General features: G+C 52.7%; 1 protein-coding gene across 1 annotated transcript in view; it reads left to right on the top strand.

The window, feature by feature from the left end:
* LOC144609564 (lysophosphatidic acid receptor 6-like) overlaps positions 1 to 8,347 on the top strand; it is an 11,951-nt gene extending 3,604 nt beyond the window's left edge. Inside the window, exon 2 of the mRNA XM_078428071.1 lies at positions 7,273 to 8,347. Coding sequence (XP_078284197.1) covers positions 7,273 to 8,347 — 1,075 coding nt within the window. The remainder of the gene's footprint in view (positions 1 to 7,272) is intronic.
* The last annotated feature ends 3,891 nt before the right edge of the window (positions 8,348 to 12,238 follow it).

Genomic DNA, 12,238 nt, shown 5'->3' with positions numbered 1-12,238 from the left:
ACACAGAGACACATATAAAATTCCGAAGGGATTGGACAGGCTAGATGCATGAAAACTGTTCCCCATGTTTAGTTTAGAGACAAGGAAACAGAAACAGGCCCTTCGGCCCACCAGGTCCGCGCCGACCAGCAATCCCCGCACACTAACACTATCCTACACACACTAGGGTCAATTTTTACATTTACCAAGCCAATTAACCTACAAACCTGCACGTCTTTGGAGTGTTGGAGGAAACCGAAGATCTCGGAGAAACCCACGCAGGTCACGGGGAGAACGTACAAACTCCGTACAGACAGTACCTGTGGTCGGGATGGAACCCGGGTCTCCGGCGCTGCATTTGCTGTAAGGCAGCAACTCTACCGCCGTGGCACCGTGACCAGGGGTGTCCAGAACCAGGGGTCACACAGTTTCAGAATAAGGGGTCGGCCATTTAGGACTGAGATGAGAAAAACTTTTTAACCCAGAGAGTTGTGAATCTGTGGAATTCTCTGCCACAGAAGGCAGTGGAGGCCGATTCACTGAATGTTTTCAAGAGAGAGTTAGATAGAGCTCTTAGGACTAACCGACTCAAGGGATATGGGGAGAAACATACAGAATAGTGAAAGGCTTGGACAGAGTGGATGTGGAGAGGATGCTTCCACTAGTGGGAGAGTCTAGGACCAGAGGGCAGAGCCTCAGAATTAAAGGACGTTCCTTTAGGAAGGAGATGAGGAGGAACTTCTTTAGTCAGAGGGCGGTGAATCTGTGGAATTCTTTGCCACAGACGGCTGTGGAGGCCACAAGTCAGTGGATATTTTTAAGTCAGCGATAGATAGATTCTTGATTAGTACAGGAGTCAGAGGTTATGGGGAGAAGGCAGGAGAATGGGGTGAGGAAGGAGAGACCGATCAGCCATGATTGAATGGCAGAGTGGACTTGATGGGCCGAATGGCCTAATTCTACTCCTAGGTACTGATGACATGATGAGAAAGCAGGAACGGGCTACTGATTTTGGATGTTCAGCCATGGTGATATTGAATGGCGGTGGTGGCTCGAAGGTCCGAATGGCCTCCTAATGTTTCTGTGTCTCTGTGTCTCTGTGTCTCGGTGTCTCTGTGTCTCTGTATGTCCGTGTCTCTGTGTCTCTGTGTCTCTGTGTCTCGGTGTCTCTGTGTCTCTGTGTCTCTGTGTGTCTGTGTCTCTGTGTCTCTGTGTCTCGGTGTCTCTGTGTCTGTGTCTCTGTGTCTCTGTGTCTCTGTGTCTCTGTGTCTCTGTGTCTCTGTGTCTGTGTGTCTCTGTATGTCCGTGTCTCTGTGTCTCTGTGTCTCTGTGTCTCTGTGTCTGTGTCTCTGTGTCTCTGTGTCTCTGTGTCTCTGTGTCTCTGTGTCTCTGTGTCTCTGTGTGTCCGTGTGTCTCTGTGTCTCGGTGTCTCTGTGTCTCGGTGTCTCTGTGTCTCTGTGTCTCTGTGTCTCTGTGTCTCGGTGTCTCTGTGTCTCTGTGTCTCGGTGTCTCTGTGTCTGTGTCTCTGTGTCTCTGTGTCTCTGTGTCTCTGTATGTCCGTGTCACTGTGTCTGTGTCTCTGTGTCTCTGTATGTCCGTGTCTCTGTGTCTCGGTGTCTCTGTGTCTCTGTGTCTCGGTGTCTCTGTATGCCCGTGTCTCTGTGTCTCGGTGTCTCTGTGTCTCGGTGTCTCTGTGCCTCTGTGTCTCGGTGTCTCTGTGTCTCTGTGTCTCGGTGTCTCGGTGTGTCTGTGTCTCTGTGTCTCTGTGTCTCGGTGTGTCTGTGTCTCTGTGTCTCTGTGTCTCGGTGTCTCGGTGTGTCTGTGTCTCTGTGTCTCTGTGTCTCGGTGTCTCTGTGCCTCTGTGTCTCGGTGTCTCTGTGTCTCTGTGTCTCGGTGTCTCGGTGTGTCTGTGTCTCGGTGTCTCTGTGTCTCGGTGTCTCTGTGTCTCGGTGTCTCTGTGTCTCTGTGTGTCTGTGTCTCTGTGTCTCTGTATGTCCGTGTCTCTGTGTCTCGGTGTCTCTGTGTCTCTGTGTCTCTGTGTCTCGGTGTCTCTGTGTCTCTGTGTCTCTGTGTCTCTGTGTCTCTGTGTCTCTGTGTCTCTGTGTCTCGGTGTCTCTGTGTCTCTGTGTCTCTGTGTCTCTGTATGTCCGTGTCTCTGTGTCTCTGTGTCTCTGTGTCTCTGTGTCTCTGTGTCTCTGTGTCTCTGTGTCTCGGTGTCTCGGTGTCTCTGTGTGTCCGTGTCTCTGTGTCTCTGTGTGTCCGTGTCTCTGTGTCTCTGTGTCTCGGTGTCTCGGTGTCTCTGTATGTCTGTGTCTCTGTGTCTCTGTGTGTCTGTGTCTCTGTGTCTCTGTATGTCCGTGTCTCTGTGTCTCTGTGTCTCTGTGTCTCTGTGTCTGTGTGTCCGTGTCTCTGTGTCTCTGTGTCTCTGTGTCTCTGTGTCTCTGTGTCTCGGTGTCTCTGTGTCTGTGTGTCCGTGTCTCTGTGTCTCTGTGTCTCTGTGTCTCTGTGTCTCTGTGTCTCTGTGTCTCTGTGTCTCTGTGTCTCTGTGTCTCTGTATGTCCGTGTCTCTGTGTCTCTGTGTCTCTGTGTCTCTGTGTCTCTGTGTCTCTGTGTCTCTGTGTCTCTGTGTCTCTGTGTCTCTGTCTCTGTATGTCCGTGTCTCTGTGTCTCTGTGTCTCTGTGGCTCTGTATGTCCGTGTCTCTGTGTCTCGGTGTCTCTGTGTCTCTCTGTGTCTATGTGTCCGTGTCTCTGTGTCTGTATGTCCGTGTCTCTGTGTCTCTGTGTCTCTGTGTCTCTGTGTCTCTGTGTCTCTGTGTCTCTGTATGTCCGTGTCTCTGTGTCTCTGTGTCTCTGTGGCTCTGTATGTCCGTGTCTCTGTGTCTCGGTGTCTCTGTGTCTCTGTGTCTCTGTATGTCCGTGTCTCTGTGTCTCTGTGTCTCTGTGTGTCTGTGTCTCTGTGTCTCTGTGTCTCTGTGTCCCTGTGTCCCTGTGTCCCTGTGTCCCTGTGTCTCTGTGTCTCTGTGTCTCTGTGTCTCTGTGTCTCTGTGTCTCTGTGTGTCCGTGTGTCCGTGTGTCCATGTGACTCTGTGTCTCTGTGTCTCTGTGTCTCTGTGTCTCTGTGTCTCTGTGTCCCTGTGTCCCTGTGTCCCTGTGTCCCTGTGTCTCTGTGTCCCTGTGTCTCTGTGTCTCGGTGTCTCTGTGTCTCGGTGTCTCTGTGTCTCTGTGTGTCCGTGTGTCCATGTGACTCTGTGTCTCTGTGTCTCTGTGTCTCTGTGTGTCTGTGTCTCTGTGTCTCTGTGTCTCTGTGTGTCCGTGTGTCCATGTGACTCTGTGTCTCTGTGTGTCCGTGTCTCTGTGTCTCTGTGTCTCTGTGTCTCTGTGTCTCTGTGTCTCTGTGTCTCTGTGTCTCTGTGTGTCCGTGTCTCTGTGTCTCTGTGTGTCCATGTCTCTGTGTGTCCGTGTCTCTGTGTCTCTGTGTGTCCATGTCTCTGTGTCTCTGTGTCTCTGTGTCTCTGTGTCTCTGTGTGTCCGTGTCTCTGTGTCTCTGTGTGTCCATGTCTCTGTATGTCCGTGTCTCTGTGTCTCTGTGTCTCTGTGTCTCTGTGTCTCTGTGTCTCTGTGTCTCTGTGTGTCCGTGTGTCTCTGTGTCTCGGTGTCTCTGTGTCTCTGTGTCTCTGTGTGTCCGTGTGTCTCTGTGTCTCTGTGTCTCTGTGTGTCCGTGTCTCTGTGTCTCTGTGTCTCTGTGTCTCTGTGTCTCTGTGTCTCTGTGTCTCTGTGTGTCTCGGTGTCTCTGTGTCTCGGTGTCTCTGTGTCTCGGTGTCTCTGTGTCTCGGTGTCTCTGTGTCTCGGTGTCTCTGTGTGTCCATGTGTCCGTGTGTCCGTGTGTCTCTGTGTGTCTGTGTCTCTGTGTCTCTGTGTCTCTGTGTCTCTGTGTCTCGGTGTCTCGGTGTCTCTGTGTGTCCGTGTCTCTGTGTCTCTGTGTGTCCGTGTCTCTGTGTCTCTGTGTCTCGGTGTCTCGGTGTCTCTGTATGTCTGTGTCTCTGTGTCTCTGTGTGTCTGTGTCTCTGTGTCTCTGTATGTCCGTGTCTCTGTGTCTCTGTGTCTCTGTGTCTCTGTGTCTGTGTGTCCGTGTCTCTGTGTCTCTGTGTCTCTGTGTCTCTGTGTCTCTGTGTCTCGGTGTCTCTGTGTCTGTGTGTCCGTGTCTCTCCGTCTCTGTGTCTCTGTGTCTCTGTGTCTCTGTGTCTCTGTGTCTCTGTATGTCCGTGTCTCTGTGTCTCTGTGTCTCTGTGTCTCTGTGTCTCTGTGTCTCTGTGTCTCTGTGTCTCTGTGTCTCTGTGTCTCTGTCTCTGTATGTCCGTGTCTCTGTGTCTCTGTGTCTCTGTGGCTCTGTATGTCCGTGTCTCTGTGTCTCGGTGTCTCTGTGTCTCTCTGTGTCTATGTGTCCGTGTCTCTGTGTCTGTATGTCCGTGTCTCTGTGTCTCTGTGTCTCTGTGTCTCTGTGTCTCTGTGTCTCTGTGTCTCTGTATGTCCGTGTCTCTGTGTCTCTGTGTCTCTGTGGCTCTGTATGTCCGTGTCTCTGTGTCTCGGTGTCTCTGTGTCTCTGTGTCTCTGTATGTCCGTGTCTCTGTGTCTCTGTGTCTCTGTGTCTCTGTATGTCCGTGTCTCTGTGTCTCTGTGTCTCTGTGTGTCTGTGTCTCTGTGTCTCTGTGTCTCTGTGTCCCTGTGTCCCTGTGTCCCTGTGTCCCTGTGTCTCTGTGTCTCTGTGTCTCTGTGTCTCTGTGTCTCTGTGTCTCTGTGTGTCCGTGTGTCCGTGTGTCCATGTGACTCTGTGTCTCTGTGTCTCTGTGTCTCTGTGTCTCTGTGTCTCTGTGTCCCTGTGTCCCTGTGTCCCTGTGTCCCTGTGTCTCTGTGTCCCTGTGTCTCTGTGTCTCGGTGTCTCTGTGTCTCGGTGTCTCTGTGTCTCTGTGTGTCCGTGTGTCCATGTGACTCTGTGTCTCTGTGTCTCTGTGTCTCTGTGTGTCTGTGTCTCTGTGTCTCTGTGTCTCTGTGTCTCTGTGTCTCTGTGTGTCCGTGTCTCTGTGTCTCTGTGTGTCCGTGTGTCCATGTGACTCTGTGTCTCTGTGTGTCCGTGTCTCTGTGTCTCTGTGTCTCTGTGTCTCTGTGTCTCTGTGTCTCTGTGTCTCTGTGTCTCTGTGTGTCCGTGTCTCTGTGTCTCTGTGTGTCCATGTCTCTGTGTGTCCGTGTCTCTGTGTCTCTGTGTGTCCATGTCTCTGTGTCTCTGTGTCTCTGTGTCTCTGTGTCTCTGTGTGTCCGTGTGTCTCTGTGTCTCGGTGTCTCTGTGTCTCTGTGTCTCTGTGTGTCCGTGTGTCTCTGTGTCTCTGTGTCTCTGTGTGTCCGTGTCTCTGTGTCTCTGTGTCTCTGTGTCTCTGTGTCTCTGTGTCTCTGTGTCTCTGTGTGTCTCGGTGTCTCTGTGTCTCGGTGTCTCTGTGTCTCGGTGTCTCTGTGTCTCGGTGTCTCTGAGTCTCGGTGTCTCTGTGTGTCCATGTGTCCGTGTGTCCGTGTGTCTCTGTGTGTCCGTGTCTCTGTGTCTCTGTGTCTCTGTGTCTCAGTGTCTCTGTGTCTCTGTGTCTCTGTGTCTCGGTGTCTCTGTGTCTCGGTGTCTCTGTGTCTCGGTGTCTCTGTGTCTCGGTGTCTCTGTGTGTCTGTGTCTCGGTGTCTCTGTGTCTCTGTGTCTCGGTGTCTCTGTGTCTCGGTGTCTCTGTGTCTCGGTGTCTCTGTGTCTCGGTGTCTCTGTGTCTCGGTGTCTCTGTGTCTCGGTGTCTCTGTGTCTCGGTGTCTCTGTGTCTCGGTGTCTCTGTGTGTCCATGTGTCCGTGTGTCCGTGTGTCTGATTGTCCGTGGGTCCGTGTCTCTATGTTTCCGTGTCTCCGTGAGCCTTTCCCGCTCGCCCTTCCCTCCTCAGAGAATCTGTGGAATTCTCTGCCTCAGAAGGCAGTGGAGGACAATTCTCTGGATGCATTCAAGAGAGAGCTAAATAGAGCTCTTAAGGATAGCGGTGACAGGGGATATGGGGAGAAGGCAGGAACGGGGTACTGATTGAGAATGATCAGCCATAATCACATTGAATGGCGGTGCTGGCTCGAAGGGCCGAATGGCCTCCTCCTGCACCTATTACCTATTGCCTATTGCCTATTGCCTATTGCCTACTGCCTACTGCCTATTGCCCATTGCCCATTTCCCATTGCCCGTTGCCTGTTGCCCATTGCCCATTGCCCATTGCCTATTGCCTATTGTCTATTGCCCATTGCCTATTGTCTATTGTCTATTGCCCATTGCCCATTGCCCATTGCCCATTGCCTATTGCCCATTGCCCATTGCCTATTGCCCATTGCCTATTGTCTATTGCCTATTGCCTATTGTCTATTGCCTATTGCCTATTGTCTACTGTCTACTGTCTACTTTCTACTGTCTACTGTCTCTTGCCTATTGTCTATTGCATATTGCCTATTGTCTATTGTCTATTGTCTATTGCCTATTGCCTATTGTCTATTGTTTATTGTCTATTGCCTAGTGTCTATTGTCTATTGCCTATTGTCTATTGCCCATTGCCCATTGCCTATTGTCTCTTGTCTATTGTCTATTGTCTATTGCCCATTGTCTGTTGCCCATTGTCCATTGTCTATTGCCTATTGCCTATTGTCTATTGCCCATTGTTTATTGCCTATTGTCTATTGCCTATTGCCTATTTCCCATTGCCCATTGGCCATTGCCCATTGCCCATTGTCTATTGACTATTGCCTATTGCCCATTGTCTATTGTCTATTGTCTATTGCCTATTGTCTATTGCCCATTGTCTATTGACTATTGCCTATTGCCCATTGTCTATTGCCTATTGCCTATTGTCTATTGCCTATTGCCCATTGCCCATTGCCCATTGCCCATTGCCTATTGCCCATTGCCCATTGCCCATTGCCCATTGCCCATTGCCTATTGCCCATTGCCCATTGCCTATTGCCCATTGCCCATTGCCCATTGCCCATTGCCCATTGCCCATTGCCCATTGCCTATTGCCCATTGCCCATTGTCTATTGCCCATTGTCTATTGACTATTGCCTATTGCCCATTGTCTATTGCCTATTGCCTATTGTCTATTGCCCATTGTCTATTGACTATTGCCTATTGCCCATTGTCTATTGCCTATTGCCTATTGTCTATTGCCTATTGCCCATTGCCCATTGCCCATTGCCCATTGCCTATTGCGTATTGCCTGACCCGCTGCCTCTACGGTTTCAGGGTTTGGGCGGTGGACAACGCAACGGAGCGGTGGCCGGGCGGCGGCGCTGGCAACGTGACGGAGCGGTGGCCGGGCGGCGGCGCTGGCAATGAGACGGCAGGCGACTCGGAGCCGTTGCGGCTGCCCTTCACCCTGCTGTACAGCGTGATCATCGTCGCTGGGCTGGTCCTGAACGCGGGGGCCCTGTGGGTCTTCCGCCGGCACATCCGCCTGCGGTCGGGCACCACGGTGTACATGCGCCACCTGGCCACGGCCGACCTGCTGCTGGTCTGCTTCCTGCCGTTCCGGCTGGCGTACAACCGCAGCAGCGGGGAACAGGCCCAGCTGGTGTGCGAAGTCGCCACCCTGATCTTCCTGGTCAACATGTACACCAGCATCTTCTTCCTGGCCTGCATCAGCCTGGACCGCTGCGTCGCCATGCTCTGGCCCCTGCGGCTCCCCGTGCGCCGCCTCCACCGTGCAGCCCCTTGGGTCAGCGCCGCGGTCTGGCTCCTCTCGGTCGGCGCCAGCCTGCCGCCCTACCTCATCGTCAGGCTGAGCGGCCAGCCGGGCATCAACCGCACTTGCCACGACTACAAGGCCATGACACACAAGCTGACCGTGTTCTTCACCCTCTCCATTGGCTTCGGGGTGCCCTTCGGCCTGCTCCTGGTCTGCTCGCTGCTGGCGCTGAGGACCGTTAGGGGCGGCCAACGTGTGGGGGGGGAGGCTGCCCAGCTCCGGGCGGCCCGCAAAACGCAGAAAATGATCCTGGCCAACCTGTTGATCTTCACCTTCTGCTTCCTGCCCTACCACGCCCTGCTCCCCTTCTACGACAAGCTACTCCACCGGGCGCCCCGCGTCGCCCTCAATCTCTACCAGGCCGCCCAGCTCCTGGCCTCCTCCAACGCCGCCCTCGACCCCGTCCTCTACTACTTCAGCACCGAGGCCTTCCGCAAGACCCAGCTGGTGGCGGCTGTGGGTGCCGTACTCTGCCCTTGCCGCCATCGCCATCGCCACCGCCATGACCCCGGGACCCCGGTGCCCACCGAGGCGGACAACGTCATCTTTATCTCTACCGTCAAGATCCCCTAACCCCACCCCCACCCACCTCTCCTCCATCTCGGAGCAGAGGGCACAGCCTTGCCTCATCTAGGACTAGAGGGCACAGCCTCGCCCCATCTCTGACTAGAGGACACAGCCTTGCCCCATCTCGGAGTAGAGGGCACAGCCTTGCCCCATCTCGGACTAGAGGGCACAGCCTTACCCCATCTCGGAGTAGAGGGAACAGTCTTGCCCCATATTGGACTAGAGAGCACACCTCAGAACCATACAGAACAGTGAGCGGTCTGGATAGAGTGGATGTGGAGAGGTTGTTTCCACTAGTGGGAGAGTCTAGGACCAGAGGTCACAGCCTCAGAATTAAAGGACGATCTTTTGGGAAGGAGATGAGGAAAAAATATTAAGTCAGAGGGCGGTGAATCTGTGGAATTCTTTGCCACAGAGGGCTGTGGTGGCCAAGTCTCACGGATATCTTCAAGTGAGAGAGAGATAGATTCTTGATTGGAAGTTGGGGTGGCCGGGAGGATGGGGAGAAGGGGTGAGAGAAAGGGGTTCAGGGGGGAGAGACGGATCGGACGCGATTCGATGGCGGGGTGGACCTTGATGGGCCCAACGAGTCCACTCTGGATCCATCTTTCTCCCTCTCAACCCCATTCTCCTGCCTTCTCCCCATTGCCCCTGACACCCGTACTAATCAAGCCTGAAGAAGGGTCTCGACCCGAAAACGTCACCCCATCCCTTCTCTCCCGAGATTCCGCCTGACCCCGCTGAGTTACTCCAGCATCTTGTGATACCTTCGATTTGTACCAGCATCTGCACTTATTTTCCCGTGCTAATCAAGTATCTGTCAATTTCCGTCTTAAGAATATCCACTGATTTGGCCTCCACAGTCTTCAAATTCACCACCCTCTGACCACTGGAGTTCAGAAGGATGAGAGGGGATCTTATAGAGACAAATAAAATTATAAAAGGACCGGACAAGCTAGATGCTTGTTCCCAATGTCGGGGGAGTCTAGAACCAGGGGGCCACAGTCTTGGAATAAAGGGGAGGCCATTTAAAACTGAGGTGAGAAGGAACTTTGTTGTGAATCTGTGGAATTCTCTGCCACAGGGGGCAGTGGAGGCCAAATCAATGGATGAATTCAACAGAGAGTTAGATAGAGCTCTAGGGGCTAGTGAAGTATCTATGATTCTATGGTTATATGTAAAGAAATTCCTCCTCATCTCTTTCCTAACGGAACACCCTCTGGTACGAGACTCTCCCACCAGTAGAAACATCCTCTCCACATCCACTCTATCCAGGCCTTCCACTATTTGGTAGGTTCCCCACTCCTTCCTTCTAAACTCAGGCAAGCACAGGCCCAGTGCCGTCAAACGCTCACTGTGTATTAACCCACTCATTTCCAGGATCATTCTCATGAACCTTGGGTCTTCCCAGGGTGATGGTCCTCCAAAACCCAGCTGGGGGCCTCCATGTTCTGGCACCAGGTGGACATCTTTGTCCCTGCCTGTTGTGGCTTCTTGGTGGACCCCAGAAGATGCCGGTGGGCTACTTCCGGGGCGCGGGGGTCTCTGCAGCGGCCCTGAGTCCCCCGTTCAAGGAGAGGCGGGGGGTCAGTCTCTGGCACGCATTGGGCACCCGGCCTGGTCAGAGGACGCTCCTGGTCGGGTCGCCCCTGGGCCCGGACCAAGATGGCCGTCCCGCGTGTCATGGCACCAGGCGGGAAGAGGGCTCTGCCCGCGCCGGAAACCCGGAAAGATATTGTCAAGCTTGAAAAGGTTCACCAGGATGTTGCAAGGACTAGAGGGTGTGAGCTACAGGGAGAGGTTGAGCAGGCTGGGTCTCTATTCCATGGAGCGCAGGAGGATGAGGGGAGATCTTATAGAGGTGTACAAAATCATGAGAGGAATAGATCGGGTAGATCCTATTTTCTATGTTTCTATAGGACTGGGCTTGTACTCACTGGAGTTTAGAAGGATGAGAGGGGATCTAATAGAGACGTATAAAATCATAAAAGGACCGGACAAGCTAGATGCAGGAAAAATGTTCCCAATGTTGGGGGAGTCCAGAACCAGGGGCCACGCAGTCTAAGAATAAAGGGGAGGCCATTTAAAACTGAGGTGAGAAGGAACCTTTTTCACCCAGAGAGTTGTGAACTTGTGGAATTCTCTGCCACAGAAGGCAGTGGAGGCCAATTCACTGGATGAATTTAAAAGATAGTTAGATAAAGCTCTCGGGGCTAGTGGAATCACGGGATATGGGGAGAAGGCAGGCACGGGTTACTGATTGTGGATGATCAGCCATGATCACAATGAATGGCGGTGCTGGCTCGAAGGGCCAAATGGCCTCCTCCTGCACCTATTTTCTATGTTTCTATACACAGTCGTTTACCCAGAGTAGGGGAATCGAGGACCAGAGGACATAGGTTCAAGGTGAAGGGGAAAAGATTTAATAGGAATCCGAGGGGTAGCGTTTTCACACAGAGGGTGGTGGGTGTATGGAACGAGGTGCCGGAAGAGGTGGTTGAGGCTGGGAGACAATAGACAATAGACAATAGGTGCTGGAGGATGCCATTCGGCCCTTCGAGCCAGCACCGCCATTCAAAGTGATCATGGCTGAGCATTCTCAATCAGTACCCCGTTCCTGCCTTCTCCCCATATCCCCTGACTCCGCTATCCTTAAGAGCTCTATCTAGCTCTCTCTTGAATGCATTCAGAGAATTGGCCTCCACTGCCTTCTGAGGCAGAGAATTCCACAGATTTACAACTCTCTGACTGAAAATGTTTTTCCTCATCTCAGTTCTAAATGGCCTACCCCTTATTCTTAAACTGTGGCCCCTTGTTCTGGACTCCCCCAACATTGGGAACATGTTTCCTGCCTCTAATGTGTCCAACCCCTTAATAATCTTATACGTTTCGATAAGATCCCCTCTCATCCTTCTAAATTCCAGTGAATACAAGCCTAGTCGCTCCAGTCTTAGGAGTTTCCCAACGCTTAAGAAACAGTTGGACAGGCACTTGGATAGGACAGGTTTGGAGGGATATGGACCAAGCGCATGCATGTGGGACTGGGGTAGCTGGGACATTGTTGGCCGGTGTGGGCGAGTTGGGTCGAAGGGCCTGTTTGCACACTGTATCACTCTGTGACTCTATCTACGACTGCCTTCCCCCACTTGCAGGGTTACGTACGAGCCCGAGTACCCCTTAAAAACGAACGTGCGGGGTCCAAGGGCACTGTGGAAGCGTTCTGGGACCGCTGGGCGCCATGAGGGGGGGGGCGATGTATCTTGTACCAGTCAACGTGGGCATTTGATGCGGAGGAAGGAACTGCAGATGCTGGTTTAAACCGAAGATAGACACAAAAATCTGGAGTAACTCTGCGGGACAGGCAGCATCTCTGGAGAGAAGGAATGGGTGATGTTTCGAGAAGTAGGGTTTCGACCCAAACGGTCACCCATTCCTTCTCTCCAGATCACGGTGGTGCAGCGGTAGAGTTGCCGCCTTACAGCGAATGCAGCGCCGGACACCCGGGTTCCATCCCGACTGTATGCGCTGTACACACTGAGTTTGTACGTTCTCCCCGTGACCTGCGTGGGCTTTCTCCGAGATCTCTGGTTTCCTCCCACACTCCAAAGACGTGCAGGTTTGTAGGTTAATGGGTTCGGCAAATGTAAAAATTGTCCCGAGTGGGTGTGGGATGGTGTTAGCATGCGGGGATCGCTGGTCGGCGCGGACACGGTGGGCCGAAGGGCCTGTTTCCGCGCTGTATCTCTAAACCAAACTATACTAAAGATGCTGTCTGTCCCGCTGAGTTACTCCAGCACTTTGTGTCTCGAGTCATTTGATGTTTGGTTGTAAAGAATATTTGGCGTCTTTGGATCTTTTGTGATGGTTTAATGTGTAAATACAATTGTAAATAGCGGA

The sequence above is a fragment of the Rhinoraja longicauda genome, chromosome 34 (genome assembly GCF_053455715.1).
Source record: "Rhinoraja longicauda isolate Sanriku21f chromosome 34, sRhiLon1.1, whole genome shotgun sequence".
Taxonomy (NCBI): domain Eukaryota; kingdom Metazoa; phylum Chordata; class Chondrichthyes; order Rajiformes; family Arhynchobatidae; genus Rhinoraja; species Rhinoraja longicauda.
This window is presented reverse-complemented; position numbering and strand designations above follow the sequence as displayed.